The sequence below is a fragment of the Passer domesticus genome, chromosome 9 (assembly GCF_036417665.1).
Source record: "Passer domesticus isolate bPasDom1 chromosome 9, bPasDom1.hap1, whole genome shotgun sequence".
Lineage (NCBI taxonomy): Eukaryota > Metazoa > Chordata > Aves > Passeriformes > Passeridae > Passer > Passer domesticus.
Genome location: NC_087482.1, coordinates 34,391,058 through 34,417,408, shown reverse-complemented (window position 1 = coordinate 34,417,408; position 26,351 = coordinate 34,391,058). Strand labels below are relative to the sequence as shown.

Sequence of the window (26,351 nt, the reverse complement as noted above, 5' to 3'; positions counted from 1 at the left end):
CATACTTGTGCCACACTATTAGCTGAAACCTTAAGGTTCAAAGGGCTTGAAAGAAAGGTGCTTGCAATTACAATAATATAATCCAAATACAAAAAGCCCAATAGAGCATTACACACACATGCTTGTGTGGCACTTTTAAAATTGCTGTAGGTCAATTTAAGTGAGGCAATAGATGAACACGTAGCCCCAGCTGAGCCTCCTTTTCCAGACTTACACTTCCCCTGCACTGAGTAAGGGGAGAAAGTAGGCCATGGAAACAACCCAGTAGAGTCCATCTGGGGCTGTGAGGGTGGAAATAGAGTCTGTGTTTTCAGCAGACATGGTTCTTGATCAGGTACCACATGGGGCCAGGGCTCACTGCCAGCACAAAGGAGGGAAGAAGTAACAAAAAAACAAACAAGACAATGGGAATGTCATTTAGTTGTAAAGACTGGATTGTAGTAAGATGTTCCAAATAAATATACTTGAAAAGAAACCAAAAAATGATCCATACCCTTACCTTTCCGCGTGTTCTCCGTCACATCTACACCAAACTGGATGATGTCACCTGACATAATTTCACATGGTGGGCTTTCCTCAGATCCTCTACTCAGTCTCTGACTATTAATAAAGGTACCATTACTACTTTTAGTGTCTTGAAGATAGAACTGCAAACAAACAAACAAAAACAAAAATAAAGTATTTGGGAAAAGTAAGATAAGAAATAAAGCACAAGTAAAATTTTATTTATATAAAATTTATTTCCAGAACATAACAAATGTATCAAACTCTAAAAACCCTCATCAGGATGCAACACCTTCCCCTTCATCAAGAAATATTTGTATTTGATTTTGAGTTCACATATGATTGAATTCTAGCACATACAGTATGCAAATAATTGCTACAAAGTGTGCCTGAACTGCCTGCAATAGAGGATCACACGTCATTAGCAGCAACACCTTTTGCCACATACATATAACAATTCATATTTAAGTTGGTCAACACACAAGTTCTAACTGCTCCCACATTCAAGGTAACAGTATTGTATGACAATCATGCTGCAGAAAAGGCTACTGAAGGAAAACCTCTGGCAAAAGACAGAATTCAGGAATTGCAATAAAAGACCATGGTGAAACTTAAAGAAACTGACAGGATGCTTTAGCTTCTCAGCAATACTAGTTCACATCATTAACTAAATTTCAAAATTTCAAGTACGTTTGTAAATATCCATCTGCAGAGTTAATTAAATGTTAATAGCCATTTATTGAATCTGAAACTGCTTTTATGATGCAAGATTTGTAGTCTAAACTTCTGCATCTGAGAAGAGGTTACAAATGAATCACCTTGCAGAAGACCAGAGAGAGTGGCTATGACCTGAGCAGTGACAGCACAGAAGAGGGGACCAGAATGCTACTGACAGCCAGGTGTAACTACTGGAATGAGTCAATCTCACTACTCCAAGATAACAATAGCTGCTACAGGAACCTGCTGGAATGGTAGAAATCACTGGCTTCCTGCACTCATAAAGAATCTCATCAAGTCCCAAAGCAGGCATAAGGTTGGGGAAAAAGATGATGTGTTCAGAGAAATGAATGTATTTCCATCTTTTTCTTATAAAAGCAATCGACCTTTCCTTTTTTTACAGCATTCCTTGCAAAATTTTCCATGTTTTTAATATCTTTTTTTTTCCATGTCTCTATTACTGCAGGCTTCAAAAAACCCTGATACATAGCTCAAAACCACAGTGTCAAGGGGACAGATGGGTTTTGGATGGAGTGAGAGTAGAGCACCAGGGCTCCTCAGATCTTGTACTGGAAAATGACACCGAGTGTATGACATGGATCTTATATGGCATAACCCAGTGGCCCTAAGCACAGAGCTGGAATTCCCTTGTGTCACTGCACTCACTAATCAAGAGGAATGCCAGCACAGGAAAGCTCAGGTGCTGTTTGAAATGAAAAGCAGTACGTGAAAGACTTCCCTCCCCCCAACAGATATACCTTAGATCTTCAGCTGAAGGAAAAGAAAACAGTAATCTGTCATAAGCTGATAAAGATGAAGGTAAGCATACATTATGGATAGAGCAAGAAATTATGACTGCATTCACTATATTAACAATCAAACCCACTCTAAATAATACTATGCATAATATTAAATACTATCTATTAACATAATAGTATGTCATATAGCTTCTATGAGTTATATGCTTGAAAGCCAACCAAATTAATTAGCTTGTTAATTTAATAGTCTGAAAGTACTGAACCCTCTCATGGTTCAGTGCAGAGGTAATTATTTCTCGCTTCCTGTTTATTTTCAATTAGCTTTCTTCTTAATTTGAAAATTCTTCTGTTATGAAAAAGTGAGTCACAGGCAAGGAGAAACAAACATGCTTCTGCTTATTTGCTCTTCCCCACCCTTTTCTTCTCTGTGCACATCTGCCTTTTATCCCTCCCAACTTTTTGATTAATCATTGCCCCTTGTAACCACATTTTTTTCAGAATCTGCAAATGGGATTCAGACAAGATAGCAAAAGGAAATACAGGACAGTGACCATGGAGAAGAAGTGCAACAGAGCATCAGCCATAAAAAACTAGTAAAACATTGGTAGACACAACATTCAAACTGCAAAAGGATATTTGTAAACAAATGTCAACAGAAAGCACGCACTACATTTACTGATGTCCACTTAAGTGCATACTACTGAACTGTATTACATGAACTTTTCAAAAGTGATGCTCTTCAAGTCTTTTCATCCTGTTTGTAAATACGCTTCTTCCTGCATCTAGTAAAGAAGCAATACCAGCCACATGTTAGTAGCTGATGTCTGAGGAGGGGAAAACACACTGCCTTCAAATCTTGCTATAAAGGATTTAGTCATCTTTAATGTAGCCATTCCTCAGGAACCCACTGAGCCAGTCCCTTTCAGGTAGTAAATTCAAATGTTACTTCCATGCTGGTTTTCACTAGTTCAAATGATCTTTCTGAAAGGTCAATCTCTCCATCCCTTTTGCATAATTACTAAAGCTATCTTCAGGAAATAAAATCAAGTGCAAGCCCTGAAACAAATGTGTCTATACATTAACTAGTACTTGTGGCAGCACACTGGTTTTTAATATCTGATTTAATTATGCGGTAAGCACAGTGGGTCCTCAGATTCCCAAACCAACACCTTCTACCCAGCACAGGGTAAAAGGTAACACAGCACCTTTTGTGTAACACAGCACCTTTTGAGAACCCAGCACCACTTGTCCTCCCAGCTCCCAGCTCAGCCCAAGCTCAGGCAGCAGTGCCAGCTCCCAGAGCAGCGATGCCTCTGCCCTTCCTGTGCCACCACCTCACCACCTGGACTGGCTCAGGCACTTGTTTAGTCACTGCAAACCAGTTTCGAGCTGATGCAAGGTAAACAAGGAGGTGCTTAAGCCAGTGCTGACAGAAAAAATGACAGCATATATTGGCCTAATTATACTTGCCTCTATAATTCACTCTCCAGAGCAAAGTCCCAGCCCTTTTGTACCTCATGTTAACAAGTCCAATGTAGAGCAGAGATGGCAGCTCATGCACATTCAAAACAACTCAGCTTGTGAGGACTGCTGAAGTATTACCACATCCTTAATTCAAGGGATAGCTGTATATATTGTGCCTGTGCTGGAGGTTTCCCCTCCTTTCTTAAAAAATACAAGGTAACACACAAAGTATTCAAGAAACTTACGCTCCATTATCATAATATTTCAGACAAAAAAAAAATCCTAGCCTTTCTTCTTGAGTAATTTATTGTTTATATCCCCTCCCACCTACAAGCCATTAATAAGATCAATTAACTGCAGACATCTTACCAGGCCGCTTCCACAAAATTTGTGAAGATTTTATTCTAAAGTAAAACTTGCAGTTCATCAGTACCCACAAACTTCCCCAGTACAGTCCACCTTCCTTAGAAACTACATTATTGAAGTTTCAAAAAACTACAGATTTTTGTTTCCCTGTTTTGCGAGGAATTGTGTACTTATTTCACAAATTTAGTATTTATAGTATTTCAAGTTACTCTTCAGTTTTGCAAATGGAACAAATGCACCTCCTCTGCTCTGAGCTATGGTGCATAAAAATCACATTCCTTCTTCTAGGTCAATGACTCAGAAGAGCATCAACAACCTGCTAAATCAGTTCATGTCTTATTTTCATGCAGTTCAATATCACTATGATTTTTCCACTATAACAAACTGCTAGTATTTTCTGATTAGAGAAATAGAAGATTCTTCTGTAGTGACCCCAAACCGTAATACATCAAATCTAAGCACATGAAATATGTTAATTCTAACTGATATTAGGAAGTTGCAAATTGCTATGCTCCATGATGACAGATTTTAATCTAACTTATGAAATGTAGGTTAATGTTTTCTTCAAAGAAATAAAACCAACTAGCAATAACAAACCCATTCTGTTTAATGATCACTATTGCAACATCTTCCAGGAGGCAGGCTGAAGAGAGCTCCTTAATTAGCCTGACAAGTGAGAAAGCCATGACATGTTTTTTTTCCCCAAGCCATACACAGGCCTGATACAGGATGAGACACTTCTGAAGGATCTCAGAGAACACAAAAAATGGGCTCACAGATGTACAGAAAATCTTGAAAGTAGCACACTTCTTCAGTGATTTGATTATCTGGATCTAATTACAGTAGAACTACAGGAAGAAACAACTGGCCAGCTTTTTAATACTTCTAATATTTGCTATTACTGTGCACAGCCATCATTTGCCATTTTAATAGCACATTACTGCTACTCCATCTAACCCAGCTTGAGACTGCAGTTCAGGGCAATTATTCTGAGAACTACAGTGAGGAAAATTGTTGGAAAACTGAGGCACTTTGTCCACAGAGATGTGAGATTCAGTATGTGAAGAGACACAACTTTACATCAAAAAATGCAGAAAGAAGAAGAAACTATTACATATAATTACATCTATTTCAGCCTCTTTCCATAGCTGAATTAATAATTAAGTAAATAAGTACCAAAATGTAGGCTACTGCCTTTTACACAAAGTCAAAAAGTAATATATTTTATGTATTAAATAAATTTTCACTGCCTAAACAACTAATGGAGAAAAAGATTCCCAATTTCAGAATCTCCTAGTTTACCACTCTTTTTCTCACCTCTTATTTCCTCTATGAAAGAAGTGCACACAACTCCCATGAGCTTCAGGGTCCTGTAATACCTTTGTGGCTTTAGCTTGAACCAGAAAGATTTAAATTATTTTGTCAAATTACGAACTATAACCCTTAAGGAGTTGGCAGCTTCATTTTTGCCATGGTTACCACCACAAAGGGGCAGCAAGGCTATTAGCCAGAGCAGTTAAACCATAAAATGCTGCAGTTAATGATGAAAGATTCTTCCCTGACTCACGCTAAATAATCATTGAACAATTAATACAGGCATTATAAATGCACCCCCTGAGTACTAAAGCTAATACTCAAAAGCAGGAAGTAAATAGGGATCCAGAAATTGGAATACTTGCCCTGGAGTAATACTTCACTAAGTAGTAATGTAACTGAGTTCATTTACTCGTTGCACACTGAGAATTCTACCAGGAAATGAAATACACTGCACAAATCCAACTGTGCAAAGCCACAGACTTTAAAACAATATCTACCACGGTCAAACCTACATGGCCAACATTTGCCACAATGTGGCTAGAAATTTTTTTCTCTCATATTGTTACAAGATTATTTTATCTTATTTGAAGTCTTAACACTGACAATTCTCATTTTGGGAGCAGCACTCTGCAGTACGCTGTGCAAACCATACTGAATTCCAGGTCAGTCCTTTGGCTGTAAGATAGAGAAGTTCAAATGCTAAATTACCTCCAGATCCAATTGATTTGAGTTCCTCATTCTGGGCTGCTTAGACAGATCCTAAATTCCTTTCCTCTCACTTGCCTAACTCCACCCATCTATCAAGGAAGTAGAAGTATTTGTCTCCATAAGCAAGAGTAATTCACAGGGTGGGGTACATCAAGAAAATTTGCTTTTCTATTTAGTTTTCCATTTCTTAAATACATAGATCTAATAGCTCTTTGCTTACTAAACCCCAGTTCCTTCAACTCAGAAACAAAACTAGTGCATTAACTTTCGAGTTCTTATGAAAACTCCTTTTAAAAATGATTCTAACTACCCCAGGCAGGCACCCACTATGAAACTGAAAGCAACCAGCTGTGAAGAAAGGGATTTTCCAGTCAGATTGAACAGAGAGAAGGAGTGGCAGTTGGCTTTTCAGGGACATAAGTATTGGGTTTCTCAAGTGAAGCAAAACTTACTAGTAGTTTTCAGTAACTTTTTGAAAAAAATAATAAACTTTACCACTTTATGAGTAATAAAAGGAGAAAAAAAAAGGATTAAAAATTGACATGCTTTGATATAGCATGGAACAAAAAAAGTCGCCGTGTTTTTAACTCAAAGTGTAAGCCTAATGTAAATCCTGCTACACTGATGAGAAAAGGTTACAATCTTCAGATATTCCCGGGAATCCAATGCTATCCTTCCAAATTTGCCACTGGTTCAAAGGGGGAGAGGGGAAAGGACAGGGAATATGCTCTTCTGCTAACCAAGTTGTTCCTTTGTCTGTTTACACCTCCAAGTTTTGTTGTCTGTACTGCCAGGACAACCCTGCTGGTTACTCATACCTGTTGTCAAGCAAAGTAAACTGTGCCAGTAAAAGCAGCTTTGTGCCAGCATAACTGAGCCTGGGTATAAACACAGCTTGGCCTTTTCAGATGCATTATTTGAGGTGCTATAAAATATTAATCCCTGTGTTCCTCGCCATGCCCCGATTGTTCAAGTGCTTTGAAGTTCACTATAGGTCCTGTCACTCAGCTTAACTTTCGTGTGAGTGGCCAGCAGACTTTGCCTGAAAAGGACACAGACCATGACAGGGAAGATGGATGGATTTGTGGGGAGGAAGAGGAATCACCTTAGGCAGGCAGAAAGGCAGTGCCCAGCACTGAGAGACATCAACACTTACTTAACTGTGCATAAAACATGTTTGGCTACAGCCTGAGCTGCTCTAGTGCTTTCCTCAGCAGCAAAATGTCACCTTTCTCAACAGAACAAAGCAAAATGTTCAAGATGTACCCGCGAACATTTCAGCACAGACTTTTTTTGACACGTGACTTTGCAAGGCTTATTTTAACTGCTGACTTTTACAGATACACTGACACCTATCAGAACTTTAAATTCTGGCATATTAAAATCATTAACAAAAAAGAAAAGCACAAAAAAAGTATGCTTGCAGACTTAATGCCATCTCCTATGCGTTGCACACATTTAAGCATCACATTTATTTACTAAATCTTTATTCAAACCACACATTTGCTACTAGTTGCAATTCAACTTACTCGTCTGAAGGGGAAAAGCTCAGGACTCAGGGTTACTATTAGTCAATAGCTCTATATTATTCTTATATAAGTAGTTACAGATAATCTACTCTACATCCAAAAATTCAGAAAGAGGATATCAGACACTTACTTTACAATGATTTTTGATTTGTATTAGAAAGTGGTCTTTATTAACAGAAAGGCTACTAAAAATATTAAACAATTCTAATTATTAAGTTTTACAACTAGCTACATGGATCTTAAAAATATGCTCTTTTAATGGTTTGAGCTATTTTTATAAAATATAGTTTTCAAATAGTATTGTTGCATTTTTCCAAGTAATTCATACTTAAGAGAATGACAGAAGATGACTAAAAGTTTAAGTGTAGGACCTCACACTATTTCACAATCCAAGTTCTCTAGTTTAAAACAAAAGCAAAAATTCATGCTCACATTTGAAAATTTTTGCATCTTTATGAAAATGAGGAGAAAAATCTCTACTGCTTGTGTGCAAATCTGATGTTCTCTGTATTACAACTGTCTCAAGCTGAATTAAGAAAATTAAGGAATCCATTAGTACATCATCCTTGCTTTCATGAAACAGAAAAGTGTAATTGTGGGTTCCTCAGTCCAGGAGAGACATGAAGCCCCTGGAGCAGGCCCAGCAGAGGTGCAAAGATGATGAAGGGACTGCAGCATGTCTCTTATGAAGACAGACTGAGGGAGCTGGGAGCACCTCGAGAAAGGACCTCACCAAGGTCTGTCAGTATCTGCTGGGAGGTGTCAGAGGACAGAGCTGGGCTCCAACCTGTGCTACCAAGAATGGGACATGAGGCAATGGGCAGAAACTGATGCCCAGGAAGTTCCACCTGAATATGAGGAAAAACTTTACTCTGCAGTGTCTGCACATTGGAACAGAGAGGCTGTGGAGTCTCCCTCACTGGAGAGATTCAGAAGCATCTGGACACAATCCTGTGCTGCCTGCTCTCAGATGACCCTGCCTGATCAGGGAGAATGCACCACATCACCCACCGCGGTCCCTTCCAATCTGAACCATTCTGTGATTCTGTGAAAATGTAAGCAAGTAAACAAATTGCATTACAATTCCCGAATCCCTCAACATCAGTCAGTGCAGAACTGTATGAACATCACTAACTCACTTGAAGATTGCTTTTATTCACTTTAGTTTTGAAAGGAACTATTAACCCTCCAAACACATAAAACAAGAAAATGTCTGAAAAAAACCCATTAGTGTTATGGTGATAGCAGTTTACACAGGGAAAGAATCCTTCATATAAAATTATAAATATGTCATATATACCAATACTGAAGTAACAGATTAAACTGCAATAAAGCTTTTATTGTATGATTATGTATGATTATGCACTATGTGCACAACCAATGTGAACGGAAACATTATCACAAAGGATGGCTCCCCTTGCCAACCTATTTACCTTTACTCCTTCAGCAGAACTGGCAGCATTCAAGTAACACACAAACTATTTTCTAGAAACAAACCTTTCAAGCCTAACTTGACAGTTGTGAAATTAACACCTCCCAGTAATCACATTCCATAATGGAAAAATGTGGTACAACACCAAGTCACAGAAGAACAAGTCCTGGACACTCCCTATTATGCTGTGAGGCCTCCTCAAAATTCTGTAGTTAGTACAGTCTGGTAGAAGATTTATGATGAAGGATGTGAGCAGAAGCAATCCCAGGCATGATACAAAATATTCACTCCTCTTCTAAATAAAATTTTCTGCAGGAAACACAAAGTGTGGAACGAAGTGACTGCAAAAGGTAGAAGCTGCTCATGTACCAGGGTCCCAATCTATCCCTAGATTATTCAAATAATCCAAAAAGGCATTCACTGTCAAATGCAGAAGAATGACAAGACAGATAATCACCAAAAACTTCAAGCCACAAAATGCGACACCACCATATAAAAATAGATCCCTCTCTACACATCAGTGCCACTAATTTTGATGCAAAAAGCTATTTTTAAAAAGCAGAGATGTAGAGGAAGAGTTCTAATTTACAAGTAATTTGGTTTATATATAGCCAACTGACTTGCTACAGTGTCACCATAGTTACTAATTACTACTCTTTAAAATGTCTCTTTTACTTAACTTTGGTCCTCACAGTTCACAAAAATTTCTAAGTATCAGACTTTTGCTATAAGTGCTGTATGGCTTCAGGAAAACTAGAATAATTTTATATTTATTCTCTTTTCAGCAGAATGAAAGCCTGTCCTTTCACATACATCATGCTTTAAAACTTTTGCACATGAATCACAAAAGAGAAGAAGAATATTAACACTTCCAGAAAAAATGCAATTCCATTCTGAATATAGACAAAGCACAAAAGTTTCCAAAAGAAAACTACCCAAGTCAGTACTAGTTATATACAATATTCTTGAGGAAACTGAATTTTCAGCCTACATGAAAATTCTCAAGTACTATTTGAATCCCATCCTGAAAATGCTGAGAGAATTTTAAAGTACATCATTGCTTTAGCTGCAAAGCTAAAATAAATTCACAATGAAGTACAATCAACAGAAAGCTTCCCAGGAAATGATTACTCACAGATCATCCCAAGATGCTCAAACTGACTCATTAGAATACTAAAACAATATAAAGAAGAGACTTATTTTGTCTTACTGCTGTCATAGATAACAATATCTTACATAACACACAGAGACTTTGAAAGAACTTTTCCTGCTCCATATTAAACCACTGACTTGTGCAATGTACTCATAAAACCAGTAAAATGTAGATAAAAACAGGTTTTTAGAAGGAAATTGTACTTGCAAAGAAGTTTCCTGCTTTGTTTCATTAAAGAAGCTCAGCGTCTTGTTACACAAGACATTTGTACAGCCTCATATCAGGTATCACTGTGACACCAGTGATTACTTTGTATAATTTATCTCAACTTCTATCATCACATCAAACATGGACTCTGGGGAAAACATATGGCCAAGGTGACCTCCTGAGGTTTCACTTAATGCTACTGTGTTCTTTGTATTAATCAATTATGGAAATAGATTGCAACTTAATGCAGCTTTAAAATAAAGAAATAACACACTCCAATAGGCCATTATCCAGAAATCCAGGCTTCTTCAGGCTAATTACTTCCAAGTGTAAAATATTGCTGAAATACTCATCAATCCTGATGCCCTTACAAGAATACTTTCCTACAAAACTAGACTGAAAGCTAAACACCATTATTTACTCTAATAAATGTAATTAAAGTTTGGCAACATGAAAACTCAAACTTTGCAATAAGTAAAGTTAACTTGCTCTCAGCATGTACAAATTCCCAAAGATTGTATTTGTAGGACACATGCATCCAGATAAAAGAAATAAGCTCTGCAAAAAGCAGGTTCTCATACACAATCTTAATTTCTTTTCAAATACATGTTTCATACATGTTTCTAGAGGTTTGTAATGTATTATTGCAATTTACCTTTAGGAGGCAAAACCACCCATAAATATTCTGCACTAGTGAAGAACACTACCACTACTTAGAAAACAAATTTTTATTCTTAAATTCACAATCAAAAAATGGTTAAACTTGATAGTTAACATTCTTTGGCCAACCTTATGAAGTGCAAGACCAAAATAAAATATGGTTTTTATTTATCTGACTACTGCAATGAAAAGTATGACAAAGAGAGAGGTTTGTCCTGTTTGCCAGAGCTTTGCTCTAATTTAAGAGCAGAGGTAAAGCATACATCTCTCCTGGTCTTTGGATTTTAACTGACCTTATTAGAACCTTACATAAACAAAAACTAAAATCAAATTTCTCTAACACCTACTAAAGAAACCAAATTAATTGTTCTTATGGCAAAACATTGAAGAATAACCAGAAACTACAGAAAAAGAAGAAAACAAATGAAAACCAGATATTTTTAAAAGCAATCTTGAAATACTATCAGCATCTGTCAGTAAATACTCAGAATGAGAAATCCAACACCAACATTATCCATTCTTTCTGCTTCCTCAAGAATCTTGAGCTAACGAGGTAACTAAATAACTAGGAAAAAATTAATTGAAAGGGAAGTTTTCCTTATGAAAACTGCAGTACTGAACTTCCATCAGCAAACAATTACATTTTCATTTGCATGCAAATTGGAGAAAAACCACAACAGAAGCCAAGATTACCAGATACTCCACCAGAAGAGAACTACTTATACCAAAGCAAAAGATTATGAGGCAGCTCCTTAGTTTATCAGCAAACTCCAACTCCCAACATAACCTGACGTTTCAAGGCAGGTGCAGAACTGCAAAAGCTTCTTAATTGTCTTGCTGCTCGCTGCTATGTTGCTAAATTAGTTAATCATTACATCAAAGCTCCTCTGCTCCTGGCACAGAAGAATCACTTTTCACATGCTGACTTGACAACTTCTCAGAGAGCAAAAGGAGTTGTTGAAACTATTTCAAACTCTTTCTCATTTCTACTCCTTCCACACAAGGCACTGTGTTCACCTACTACCATTAATTCCATACTGCTGCTGGTTTATGGCAGAGAAAACTCCCAGTGATCACATGTTCAGATAAAGAAAAAAAACTCGTATCAGATTTCACAGATACCTCTAAATGCAATGCAGCAGTGGTTTGGTATTATCTCTATATATGTAAAAACTCTCAAAATATCCTGAAAATTTTAAGAAAGTTCCTCCCTTCCTTTTATTAAGGAACATATTCCATCTGAAAGGACTTGTCTAATATCACTACAGTATTTTTGGGTTTTTTTGAAGAAACATCTGCAGCAGGCCTAGTTAATTCACCTCTCCTTTGCACAAAGCAATGTTGGCTTGCTTTCTGCCATCATCTGCTCCCAAACTATTAATTCACACAGCACAAGTGACACAAGGAAAATAATGTTCAGCACATTGCCAAACTACAGCTAAAAGGCCAATGCTGAGGATAAACTTAAAGCTACTGTGATATAAATTCAAAGCAGCCAATAAAGATGCAAAAGTACAAGTCCTAACTGAAGGGAGCTGCCTTAGTACAAATGACACTGCACTAGTTTTAATCATGTCAAACAAGATATTTTTGTAAGAGGTCCAAACCACAAGTATTACCCAAATAGAGTGTAGGGAGAGTTCACTACACAGCTCCTCATACTGAAAACAACAGGTCACCAGAGCAATACGCTCCTCCTTGCTTTTCCAAAGACTTCTCTGCATCAAGGGCAGACCAAACCTTAAAAAAAAATTACTAAATTTATTTTCATTCTGTGTTTTGAACTTCAGTATTCCATGCAGAGAGCAAATGCAATTAACTGGAAACCAAACACCGAAAGAGAAGCTCCATCCAAAGATGGAAAATTCATTTTCCAGCACAGAGGAGAAATCTGACAATTGGGAGTTTAATATTTGTACTCAAGGCACTGCCAAGCCATACCTCCAACAAAGTGAGAGTGAAAACATCCTGGGAGGAGGCTGTATTTATTTGCAATGCATTCCTGGATCAGGACTTTTAAAGCAAGTAGTAATTAAATACTGGTATTCATGAACAAAGGCTTATTTATTCTGGTGCTCCTTTGAGACCATATGGAGATGGGTCAGCCAGCAATGGGAGAGAACGTATGAGCTGATTTTTGATGGGCAATCTTCCAGAATATTCATCATTCATGTCTTTACCTGTGTCCTACTGGCTTCAAGACAAGGGCCAACCTTCTCACAGGTTCATGGCAGAACCAGCCCCGCAGAGGGATGGGCAGAGGGCAGATAAGGGGTTCAAGAATCTGGTAACTGCAGGACCAAACATGGTGACTCACAATTCACAAGTCTTAGTCAAGGGCAAAAATCTCATGCAAGGTACATTGGATTTACAGATTAGACAAGTTGCTAATATGGCAAAACTTGCCTGGTACAGCTTTCTACACAGACAGAAGTATTTGCTGGTTTTTTCCCCTAGTTATTTTCCATCAGGGTCATCACGGATGTTACACTCGTAACACCTGTGCCCATGAATGTGATTCTTCAGACAACCTAAAAATAAAAAATTATACACACACAAAACAACCAATAACCCAAATCTCTTAATTTCTTTGTCACCAGAAATGCACCCAGAACACATCAGTGCCCATGACCAATCTGCCAGCGGGCATTAGGAGCAGGGGAACTGCAAAGAACTGCTGGCAATCCTACACCCTTTCAACTGAAAAGCCTGAGGGAGTGGTCACCCAGACCTCTGAAAATTCATTATCAAGCTTTACAATTTTTTGTACTAAATATGCCATACTTTCCTCTAGAACACAGACAAAAAATTTCAAAATACAAAAAATAATGTCTTTCTAGCATCAGAGGTTCTAGACTGTCAGTCTAAGAAGAAACAGCCTCCCGCAATGATTCAAATCTTTAAACACCATAAAAAGTTTCCCAAATCCCTTCCCTAAGCACGAAAATGCCTTTTCCATTCACTATTAAAAGCTGAGTTGCAGCCACTAGAGGGCAAGGCCATGATACACAACACACTGCCCGGGCTGGGTAATGTAAAACCAGTGCCACAAAAAGCAGAGCAGAAACTACAGCTGAACACTGCTTGTATTAATGAAGATTTGGTTGTTCAACATTTTTTTTATTAATACTGTATTTTCCATTAATTATAGGAATATACCCACATATTCTGTGGGTTGCTTAAAATATTAATTCCATCTTCACAGTCTAAAGCTTCCCAAACAAGCTATTTCTGCACTTCAACATCTACATTAACAATTCTCATACTTCTCAAATTTTAAAATTATGTTTCTCAACTTCAGTGTTTTTGATACTGAATTATGCAAGTCACTGGAATTCTATCCAGAATAAGCAAGCATAGGTAAAAAGCAGAATGCTGTCAAAGGCTTTTCCCATTAAATATAGAAATTAAACTTCCTAATCAATGGTAAAAATTATCTAGCTAGAAATTTGCCATATGCTGCAAAAGAACCGGAATTAACACACAGATTTCTTCTGTGTCTAATCAGCATTTTTTAAAGATTGCTGTTCTGAGAACAGTTACGCTTTTTCTGTACAAAGATCACCCTTTGTTGAAATGCATTCTTGACATTTAATATATTAAATTCTGCTACAATTCAATATCTATGCTCTTCGAAAAGCAGAAAGCAAGGTCCAGAAACTAAACCAAACCAGGAAAATGAGTAATTTACTGAAAGAAAAAACATCAAGTGACAGAAGGACATACAGTAAAGCCCAAACCAAAAACATTTAAAGAATTCTTTCAGAATTTATAGTCCAAACAGAACATGGAAGAAAGTTCAGCAAGCTTGTCATTAAAAATGATGACACTTAATAATAGTGGCACTGCACTGGTGCTCTGCATGAAATCAGTCCCATCTACACTGGCCCATCTACTCCATGGAAAAAAAGCATCTGTACTGTGTATCACCAAAACAGATGAGCCCTCCAACTAAGTTCACATAACATTCAAACTGCACTCCCAGTACAAACACAGCCTTCCCACAAAAAACATGTTTGCTGTTAAGTAATAAGCTTTGACATTCCAAGAGCTTTGTCATCTAAGCTTAAATTTAATACAGCTGTAGACAAGATTACACTTTGATTAAAGGAAAATCAGCAAGACTTTTACACTACCTATAATTAGTCTACTGTTAGTACAAAGCTTTAATAAACTTTAATTAGAATTAGATGCTATCCAAAGCTTGTTTCAAAGGAAAATAGGTTGGGCCACTGGGAATTGGCAGCATTAACAGCAACAGGGTTAAACACAAGTTTAAGAGAAACATGTGTGTCCCTATTTCTTCTTTTAAATTTTTTGGAAAAAGATTCTCTTCTGCAGCCAAGTAGTATACTTGGGTCTTAAGCAAATACTAGGCATATCAAACACAGTACATGATGCAGGTTGGTAGAACGTTTCACTGGATTATTACAGCTTTGCACTATTTAATAAAAGAAAAAAAAATTAAAATACCAAACAAATCTGTGATACTTTTGTTAGATGAATTTTCAAATGTTTACTGGAAAAAACATTTCACAAGAGATGTTATTGTTAGAAACAGAACATGAAATTTGTATATAGATCAGTAACAGCTCTCCTCATTGGTTATACACAAATTCCTGTGAATATCCACCGAAGTTCCACAACCTAAGAGATACAGGAAGCAAGTAAAAGGCCAGGCCCTCTCACATTGAAGTACTTTCCCACACAGCTCTGGTTAGCAGGCAGGAATTAGTCTGTCTACCACAGGCTTGGACAGAAGTAAGCTGGTCCTTGATCTCAAAATGCCCTCCTGCCTCTGCTGCCACCTGACAGCAGCTCCCGGGGGCTGAGCAAGGCGCTGTGTTTGAGCCATGGTTAAATGACAGACTGCGGTGGGAAGCACCGTACACACCACCCCAAGCCTTGACAGATCTCTTGGCTTCCCTGCACCGCACTGTCCTTTTCCTCACAATCTCCCATCTAGGTTTCCAGAAAGTGTCAGGAGTCAGCTCCCTGCTTTCTTCTCTGTATCTCAAACAGTTTCCAAACACCCCACCAAGCTGCCCCAAGCACAGCAGGCCCGTGCTGGGAGCAGTGACACCTCTCAGCGGTTACGGAAGCCCACCCTGCGCAGCCACAGCCGCTGCGCTCCTCTCCCCGACAGCTGCCTCAGCACCACGGGACACCTCCAGCTCTCTCCCTGATTATATCTTCTGGTTTCTTTTGGAATAGACAAAACACTCACAGACACGAGGTGGAACTGAGTGTAGACCAGTCCCCTCCCAGCACGCAAAGCACACAAGGGACTGGAAAAACATCACAGAATATCCTGTACTCCTTCAACATTCAACAAGGTACCTTAGAAACAAAGGGCTGCTAAACTTCTGAGCTTAAAGTATATTATCTAATTCTTAAAAACCTCTCATGGGACAAAGTGCATTTTTAGTACATTTACTTGCTTCTCTGTCTCTTAAAATTAATTCAAGTCAGAAAAAATAAATATGTGCTCTTAACAAAGGTGCCTCATTTACCTTGTTAGGTTATACTTTTCACACTTCATTCAAAACTGGACAATTTGAGCAGCTTATCTGCCTCGTGACTGCACAAACTGGATGGACCTGCCAACCTCCAGACTCAGCAGCTGAGTGTCTCCAGACTTCCAATACCATCCACTCATCCAGTGCCAAGCAGAACTAATGCAAAGCATGACACACTATCATCAACTACCACCCAGCAGCTTTCTGCCACCTGTTTCTCAACCTCAGTGTTTCTTAACAGGCACATCAGGAACCTTGATGTTTTCTTCACTTCCCTTCGAAAGGTTAAGTTGAAAATTTAAATACCAGAAACAGCAAACTAGTAAACAAAAAACCAAAACAAACAAAAAACCCACAAGAAGTCACAAAGTCACTTTATTCAACCAAATAACAAACTTAGTAAAGAAATAAACAATCACCATTAATTTTAAAAGAAAATTACTAGAGCTTTTACATTCTGCACATATGAAATTATCATTGTCACTTCAAGGATAAAAACATTACTCTTTACTCAGTATCAACTAAAATGGAAACTGAATTAGTAGATTTCTTCAAGAAACAACACATTCAAAACTACATTAAGTATGAAACAAACAATTTTAGTTGTGACAGGAGCACACAAATGACAAGTATCTCCATGCTGCTATTTCAACTGAAACCAAACCACCTAGTGAACTCTAATAGGGAATGCTCTCATTAACACGTCACAATTAAAAACAGGTGAAGTGCTCAGCAGTGAGTCTCTCAAATATGGCAGAGAGACAGCATACTCCTCACTAAGAACAGTTTTATATAAGAAGCTGAAACTATTTCTCCTAAAATCTTTCACAGAAGATCACCCATTTTCCAACTACATAACTAGTTCAATTAAAAAAAAAAAATCTATCTGCTCTGGAAATACTTTACTTCACTACAAATACAGCTCCTTACAACTGCCATTCCTGCACTGCTCTCAACAATGGCTCTTTGCAACATGCTAAGAATATTTTAATAGAACCTGAGAGAAGTAAGCATTTTTTAAAAATTAAATACTCATACAGCATAACACAGAAAATCACCAATAAAAAGCTTTGTTACCTTAAATGATAATTGTAATGTTTACAATCATTTTTCAATAGCGCAGAACTCTGCTCTTTGGGCACCTGTGCCTAATGGTACAAGTACATTTAAAAAGGAGAAGTAGCAATACATGTTTCCTGTTGGTTTTTCTTCCTTTTTTTTTTTTTTTAAGGGTAACTGCAATCTAGAGTGTGCACTTGTGACTTCAATTGCTCTTCAGTTTCAATATTCCCTTCTGCATCACTTGATCCATTTGTAACACTGATCCCCTTGTCTCTATCCCATCCTTGTAGAATTTCCCATGCAAACTCCCTGGTACCTTCAGTGCTCTTCTCACCCAGGTCTTTATCCCAGCATAGCCTCAGTGCTGGTACACAGTTCACCTCCAAGTTCTCTGAACTGACTGTACAGATGTGCTTCCTGCCCTCACAACATCTGAGCACCTGAAGGCCACCTTCCATGGCTACCAGCTCAAACCAGAGAAAGTGACCTGAGAACTGGTTACTTGTATTTAGAAAGAATGAGAAGCAGAAAAGTTTCTGCCAGCCTTTCCTCTTTCCCCTGATTTCCCTCGCTCCCCTGATTTCCCTCTCCAGCCCCTAACTTGACTTATGCTCCATCACCATACATACTCAAAGCCACATGGACATGAGCTGAAGGCAAGGTGCACAAAGCTGGAATTTTACCACTGTTGTTTGCACTTTGCAGAAAGAGACAGTAGCAAGAGGAAGGCAGCAGTGGGGATTACCTATAGACTCCAGTGGGGAAGCATTGTGAAAAATAGGTAACTCTTAAAAATCTGCAATTCTTTTCATCCCAAAGTCTGAAGGAAGACAGCACTGACATTACAGAGAGCTGAAGTCTAATTTTAGTTGTTTTAAGAGTGACCCAAGTGCGAGAATCAACATGAGCAGGATAGGATGAATGATGGACCAGTTATGCAGAAGAGCTCACCTAGCATCTGACAACTGGTTTAGAAATATTCAGTGTACCCATAACCTTTTCTGCCATAGATTTGTTCTTCTTTCTTCAGTTTTGTCAAATACTTTCCTAAGAACAGTATTTTGCAGAACATTTTATTTTTCACCTTCTCAACCAGAAAAAATAAAGGGAAGTTTAATTCCAACCTGAATATCATATTTTCTAATGGTAATATACATACATTAAAAATGAAAGGAAGTTACTACCCAGCATTTGGCAAAAACACAATACAGAGAGGAACTCCCTGCTACAGAGGCTTTAGGCCTCAAGAGGATCAGCTATTTGAAACAAGGAACACCCTACTCAGATGTTGGGGTTCACTGTGCTTTTTTGCTGCCTATTCCATTTCACTATTCCTGTTCAATTAGATTACTGCCCTAATGGTGGCAAGAGCATCATGCTCTAAATGAGTGCTACCACCAACATTTTCAGAAACATGTAGGTTCAGTGACCTTGGATTTTCTAAAATACATTTTCGCTGCACAGTGTCAGCTGACAAGATTTTGTTCTGTGCTATTTGCTGTAGCTGTTCTGTCAAAGGTACTAGAAAGCACAGAGGAACACAAATCGATAGTGAAAAAAACACTTCTGAATTGGAACAAAATCCTGTCAAAGAGCAGAACTGAAACTGAAAAGCAAGAGTTCTCTCTGAATTGCAGCTCTGAGTTTTGCAGCAAATAACACGGACTCTATATTCCAGTTTTTAAAATTCAATTTCTCATTAGCATTGTGGGAAGATGCAAGTCATGCAGGCTTTCTGTTACGGGACATCTTTAACAGTTCTACCCAAGCAGAAAAAACCTGTGAACACCTTTATAAAGAACAGTCATCCATGTCTATTCTCCAGAACATAACGCTCTAATACTTGAAAAAAAGCTAAACAACTCAAGTTATTTAAATGATAATGCTCTCAAAACTTGTAAGTTTGGCTGCATACACTGCTAGCATGTTAAACAAGTATGTAAAGTATCATAATTCAGACATTTAAATGATAATACCCTTACTATGCCTCAAGTGTAGGCAGGTATCTAAGTGTTTTACACGGTAAACAAGCCACATTTAACTGAATTTACCACTTGTGATTTATATAAAATAAATATACAAGACATTCCTGTCATCATAATCCTTCTTCAAGCAAGGTCACAGAGCTCTTTCCAAAGGCTTGTTTATCAAAAGAGATAAACTTTCTCCTCCCTCTTTTAAACCACAAACAACACTCCTACTTCAAAGGCTGCATTAGAAAGGCAAGTATGGCTCATACTCTTTCAAATGCTCAGAAATACAATGCAAGAGGGAAATAAGGAGTTCACCTCCACCAGCCCAAGTCTACACAGCATATGGACAAGCCAAAAGAACCCTGCTAATGGACACAACTGACAGAAGTGCACTCCTGACAGCTCTTTGAGCAAATGTAATGTACCCAACACCTCTGTGATTTTCTAGTAATTTATTGCTGGTGTGCTTTTCTTCCACTGAAATGGGACATTTCACCAAGAATTATTAAAAGCACTGACAGAAATTCTCCTGCTTTGGAATATAATAATAATAACTACTACTATTACTACTATGCTAGTACTTAATGAGAAAAACTAAGTTTAAAAATACCAAGAAATGAACAATAATTGGGGAAAAAAGCCCCAAACAACTGGAAGATGCTCCATCCCTGGAACTGTCCAAGGCCAGGCTGAATGGCACTCTGAGCCACCTGCTCTAGTGGGAGGTGTCCCTGCCCATGGCAAGGGTGCTGGAATTAGATGATCTTTAAGGTCCCTTCCAACCCAAACCATTTTGTGACTCTCAGATCAGCAGCAGGTTGGTCCTGTCCATTCACTGTATCATCTCTAGCTTTATGGAAAGGAAACCCCAGAGGAGGAGTTATATGGGTCAAAAATAACAAAAAAGACTGAATTGGCCCATTTTTCATATTTGATTCAATACACTCACTAAAGTCCTTTTTCATGTCCTAGCAATTACACTGTCACTGCTAATATTAAAATTTTTAAAAGTTGGCCCCTTCCTATGTTCCAAAATAGGTTTTTCTTATGACTTTTTTACCACATTATTTGTAAATTCAAGCAGAACTTTCCAAAAGTCACTTGTTTTCAGATAGGAGAGACTGTACATAGAAAGCTGATTTGCCTTGTCTCTTCTTTTTTATGCTTCCATTATCTCTCCATTAAATAAAAATATTAAACATAATTTTATATATTAAATATAACCAGTTTTGAAATAAAAATGCATGTTGATTGTGTCTGTAAACACAAACTTCAAGGTTAAAACATTTTCTGTCCATATATGATCATGAATTCACATTTTAGAATCCTGCCACTACAACTGTCCCATGAAAAAGAATACCTGGGACACCCCAGCATGAGTGTAGCAGTTGAAAAAAAATACCTCTTCCAAATATCTACCAGTATAACCAAGCACTTATTATTTCTTAAATCCTTCTACTATCTGAAAAGTTTTGGTCTGAAAAAGTCAGAATAGTCTCCACTGAGCTTTGCTCACCTGTATAACAACTGTCTGAAGCAATATTGAAAGCAGAATGGTTTAACATACTTTCTAGATTTGAGGCAAAACACCAGCAAGCAGATCCAGCCACTGAAATCATGTTGCAAGATTACAGGTACCCTAACATTAGACTCAAAACAACGTCTTCATAAAAGGCTTTAAAGGATATTACAAAGCAATTATTTACAACACGGCAATTATGATGCAAAGATGCATACAGCAAGTTTAAACCATACCACACATCAAAGAAAGTACAAGTTACAGATCCCAAAATAAAGAGTAGTAGTCATGAAGATCCTTCAGTATTAGTTTATAAAACCCAGATAATCATCTAAAATTTATCCTGGGAACGCTCAACATTAAACTGCATGGGACAGGAAGGAAGGAAAATGAGCACACTTACATTTGATAACCAGAGGAGACCAAAAAAACCCCTCTTACCTCCACAACTGCATTCAAAATTATTCAACTGCAGCACATTCACACTGACCTGTGAAGCAGGCACAATCCCAGAAGAGAGTGACCTAAGGAGCCCCCAGGAATGCAATCTGGATGTCCCAGAGTGGCTCAGAGAAAGGACAAGTGTGTTGGTGCAGTGCTTTGCCAATCTAACCCTTCCCAAGCCCACTTCTGGAACACGGGGTCAGGGAAGGTCAGTCTGCAGCTAAAATGTAGATCTGCACTCAATTGATCAGGAAGCAATGTGCTGCCACAGGATGGATGTACAATCTGTGCTGATCTCAGTCAGTGAGGCAGCATGTCTACAGACATTCAGGATCAAAACATGCACTTTGAAAGGAAGGCTGTACTTGTGTGCTGATGCAATGCATTTGTTCAAGTACAAAAACTCCAGAAACATTTTCTTCTCTGTTTATGTGCAAGTTAGAAGTTATCTAAACACAGCACACACACTTTTAACTTTCTAATTAAGAGTCATTCATAAATGTGACCAAAGATCAGAATGACGCCATGGGTAAAGAGCATTCAAATAGACTTAGAACATCCACATGCCTTTCTGTGTTATAGGTAACATATTATTAATATAAATAGCACCCTATCACTTATTCCCTTAATTATACAGGAAGGGCTCTGCTCATAGACCAAATCACTGGCCTTCACTGTCACTGACAACATTTATATACCTACCAAAGCTCTGCTTAAGCAGCACAACCAGCAGCTTTACCTACCACTGAATAGCTACAGAGATTGCAAAAACAAATATATCCTTTCCATGACAATTTGTATTCCTGGCTTTCTCTTACAAGTGCTGAAATACGCAGTCTACAAAAGGTCCTTAAAGAGGAAGACCAAAAAAAAAATTCCCCTTTGAGTACTTAAAAAGGAAGTAGTGGTTGACAGCTAGAAGTGAAAGTGTTGTATTATTTCCACTCTTATGGAATTAGGAACATTCTTATGTCATTAATTTAGTGTTTCTTTTCCTCCAGAAATTCTTTTCAAATTTACCTGATGCATTTTGGTAAAAAATTTAAGTCACACTATAAAAGAAGTACTCCAGCTAAGCATAATACTAAATTCTAACCATATATACATTGACTGGAAGTTAGAAACATAAGGTAACAGCAACACAGGCTAATCTACCAGCTAATATGCCTGCCACTGACCTCAGAAGCTCATTTCCTAGTAGGGATTAATTCTGTACACACAGTTCTCTAACAAGTCCACAAGCAACCTCAACTCATTAGACCTGCTGTGGACCAGCAGACTGGACTGAACAATCTCCTGAGGTGCACACCAACCTTAGTTATGCCAGTTCATCCATGCCACAGGATTTGCTGCCCTTGCTCACAGTATTGTAACCTCACTCAAAGTAGATACCACCTTATCTACTTAATGACCTAAAGTTCTGGAATCTGTAGAAACGAAAGGAACTTCATCAAACTTATTCTCTGTCCCTTAAAAGTATGTGTTAATATTGACATAACCTTAAAAATCCTCTGGCATCCAGCAAGAGGAATCCCTGTAATGGTAAGAAGACAAAAAGGAGTTCCCTACAGAGATCACAGACCTGCAAAAATAACTTGGCTGCAGAATGGATTCTTTCCATATATAAAAAACAAAGCTTATTTTTTAAATAACAGAGTCCTAAACATGAAGAATTACAAATAATTCATTATGCCTCCTGAAAGCTTTCAGATTGTTCAAGCACCTGGAAACAGTAGGCAAAAGTGCAAAACCCAGCAATGGCAGAATAAAATCACAAGTAATACTACAGAAACTGATTTGCAATTCTATTGCCTCCAAGTTCTGGCATAACTACCACAGCTAACAACGAAAAGAAGGAGAGAATGACACTTAATTGTGCCACGAGTTACTGGGAAAGGTCACCAGGATATTAAAAGGCAAAAAGGTAGGCAGGCTAAATGCTCAGCTTTGCAGAACCAAGAGATCTGGCTCCCAGCCTATATAATTAAGCATTACACTTCAAGAAAACCAATTAAAATAAACCAAAAAACAGAAAGCAAGGCATGATCATCAAACTCTGCTGGGGTGGGGTTAAACAAACAAAAAAACCCACTTACAGAACATCGATACTATGGCAAAGACTAAGTTTTAGATAAATCAAGGTTTAAACTTCAGCTCATTCCATTCCAAAGAAGGAACAACTTTGGAAAAGTTCCATTTAAGAGCAAAAACTTCCGTATCAGATAAGACTAATGACATATGCAGATAGCAGCAGCCAGTACCAAATGTCTTCAAAAGAACTTGCTGTACAAATATCTATCTAGCCCATTACAAAGCTTTTCATCTTGGATTTGAAACATGACATTTCTATTCCTTCCTTTAAAAAGGGTATTACTCAATACATGGTTACATGCATCCATAACTTCTCTATCTCAAGCTCTTGCATTTATTTCATTTTTATGGAAGAAATGCTACAAGTGTAATTATGAGAATATCCAGTAGTAATAACTTAATTCTTAGGTTTCTATTGAATACTGTCTTAAAACAAGAGCAAAACATCACCCTTGTGTTCTTATATAGGTTTTATACATATATGACACACTGTATGCTTTCTGTATTGAAGACTTTCTGTAATTAATATTTTCAACACATTTGAATTATCATGTGAAAACTAAAACTAAAGGTATTCCTACTGGGGAAAAACTTACTTTAACATAGCACAATATTGTCACTATTTTTTGTATTTATTTACAAGTTCTCCAATTTTACACTATTAGGACATCTGCAATTGAGCCCATCTAACTGTCAATTCTTTCCAATGGTTGGTTAATGTTGTTTTATAACCTAAAAGTTGTATGAATAGCATATATTTCCCTTCATTACACACCACAGTTCAACTATCAATACTGTAATGTTCCTTAGCTCTGCAAAGATCCTATAAATCCCTCATCCCCTAAATTACCCCTGACTAACCCCTGTACTTTTTATGTTTATTTTTTACAAAAGTAAAAAGGTCCAACTCCTGCTAGCATTTTCTGTGTTTTTCCACTCAACTACAGTGTTACTACAGGATTTTGGACTTTCTATTATAAGCCTGCTGGAAGTTCATCATTTATTTATACTTTCTCAAGACTGAAATAAACTCTAAGGCATTGCTCAATCACACACAAGTCTGGTACAACACAACAGGAAAATTGTATCCAATTAATTGTCTGGCTCCAGCACAATGATTTTCCTTTTCAAGGAGGAAACTGTTCTAGGCCTCTGGCAGAGAGATATGTCTTCCTGCAAGATGGGTATAGTCCAACCCATCTCTCTGCCTGATGTTCCCACTTCAAGAACAGACTGAAAAAACACTTGCCTATATTCAACAAAAATGTGATCATGTTGAGCCTTTTTCCAAAAATTCTGCCACAAGCAGAAATATTTCTGGAAAGATAGAGAAGTTGGGAAAATTAATGCATGGCCACAGTGAGATCTAACAAAATTCAGAGCTCTTGGATAATCCAAACTCTCTGCAAGTGAACAACATTAACAGGAAGCAAGTATTAATGTGATTCAAAAGAAAATCCAGAGACAACAAACAGTCATATAATTTAGTAGCAATAGAGTGTAAAATTGCTAGCTATAGGGATGGAGACAGCATTCTTGCTTCAATCTCACTCTCTTGGTTCCAAAAACACTCATCATTTTCATTTAATGCTATCTATTAAAAGAAATTACAAATCCCAAAATGTAACAAAACAGCTGAGTATGTATCACATTTTGCAGAATTCTAGCTATATCAGACTCAAGTCAACACAACCAAAGGTGCACAGTGACACAGACACTCCTCACCCACATGGCCCTTTACAGCATACTTAAATTCAATTACCTTCATTATATAAATAAGCAAACGAGACTGTCACATTTATTAAGAAAAATGAGAAGACAAAGCCAAATCAAAGTATTTCTCCAGGGCTATGTAAATCCACCTGCAAATGATCACTGGATTGCCCAACTAACACACAAAAAAGTAAAAATCAAGAACAACGTTATATAATGAAAATGTAGGGAAGCAAGGTTTTGCATTTATAAGCCTGGGATCAGGAGCAAACCCAAACCATCCCATAAGAGATCTAAGAAAAACACATTTACTGGCCTTCATTCCAGCTAAGTAACCTGATTCGTTTGAGGTTTGTAAAAATTCATTGCAAATACAAAAGGGATTTTTGTTTGTTTTTAAAGCCTGATCAATGTGTTGGTGTTCCTGGCTCAGGATAGATGCAGCATGACTGCAATGGATCAGCTCCAAGAATTACAGTATTAACTCTGCAGCAGTGGCTCTGGATGGTATCTCTGCAGGGAAATCCTTGTCAGCACTGACTTACCTCTACTATAAATGGCTGCCCACACTCCTACACCACCTCCTAAAACCATGGGGCTGAAGTTGGTCAAAGGCAAGAGCTCCCTACCCCATACTATTCTCATGATCACACCAGTATAAAATTGGATGGTTCATTCAGGGTGAAAAGCACTTACATAAAAATATTAGCAGGTGTATGTGAGGGCTGCCTGACATCACCCTCTTACCAGAAGCACCTGAGCACTGCACTTTCACCTTAGTGCATTACAGCAAATCCCAGGTCAGTCCCCCAAGGCACTTGGGACAAACATTCAATGTTTCAAAGACAGTGTCTCCCCTGCAGACTGTAAGCATACAGCAACATCAAGAGTACTGAAAAATAAAACATCTGTTCATCTCTCAGACAACAATCCTAACAGAGAGTTGAAAAGATACAACAGAGGAAAAACCAAATAACAGACATGGTATCTATCCAGATAAATGCTACTGATACATGGGAAACTAAACACACTTTACATAGATCAGCACTAAACAGGCCAGGGTATCACACAGGATTCTCTACTAGAAGCAGTGGGAAAAAAAAATTCCCACCAAAACCCTGCAATTCCAAATACCATTTTTCATATCCCACTTATTTTTTTAAGACAAATTTACTAAAATACTTCTGAACAAACAGAACGTCCAAAGAAAATGTT

At 37.8% G+C, this 26,351-nt stretch overlaps 1 protein-coding gene across 33 annotated transcripts in view; it reads right to left on the bottom strand.

The window, feature by feature from the left end:
* The window catches only part of SLMAP (sarcolemma associated protein), a 77,962-nt gene that overhangs the window by 45,590 nt on the left and 6,021 nt on the right, over positions 1 to 26,351 (bottom strand). For 19 of the 33 annotated variants that reach the window (XM_064432616.1, XM_064432615.1, XM_064432635.1 and 16 more), the window contains exon 3: positions 494 to 647. In XM_064432616.1, coding sequence (XP_064288686.1) covers positions 494 to 647 — 154 coding nt within the window. The remainder of the gene's footprint in view (positions 1 to 493; positions 648 to 26,351) is intronic. The other 14 variants (XM_064432618.1, XM_064432617.1, XM_064432636.1 and 11 more) reach the window with 1 other exon arrangement.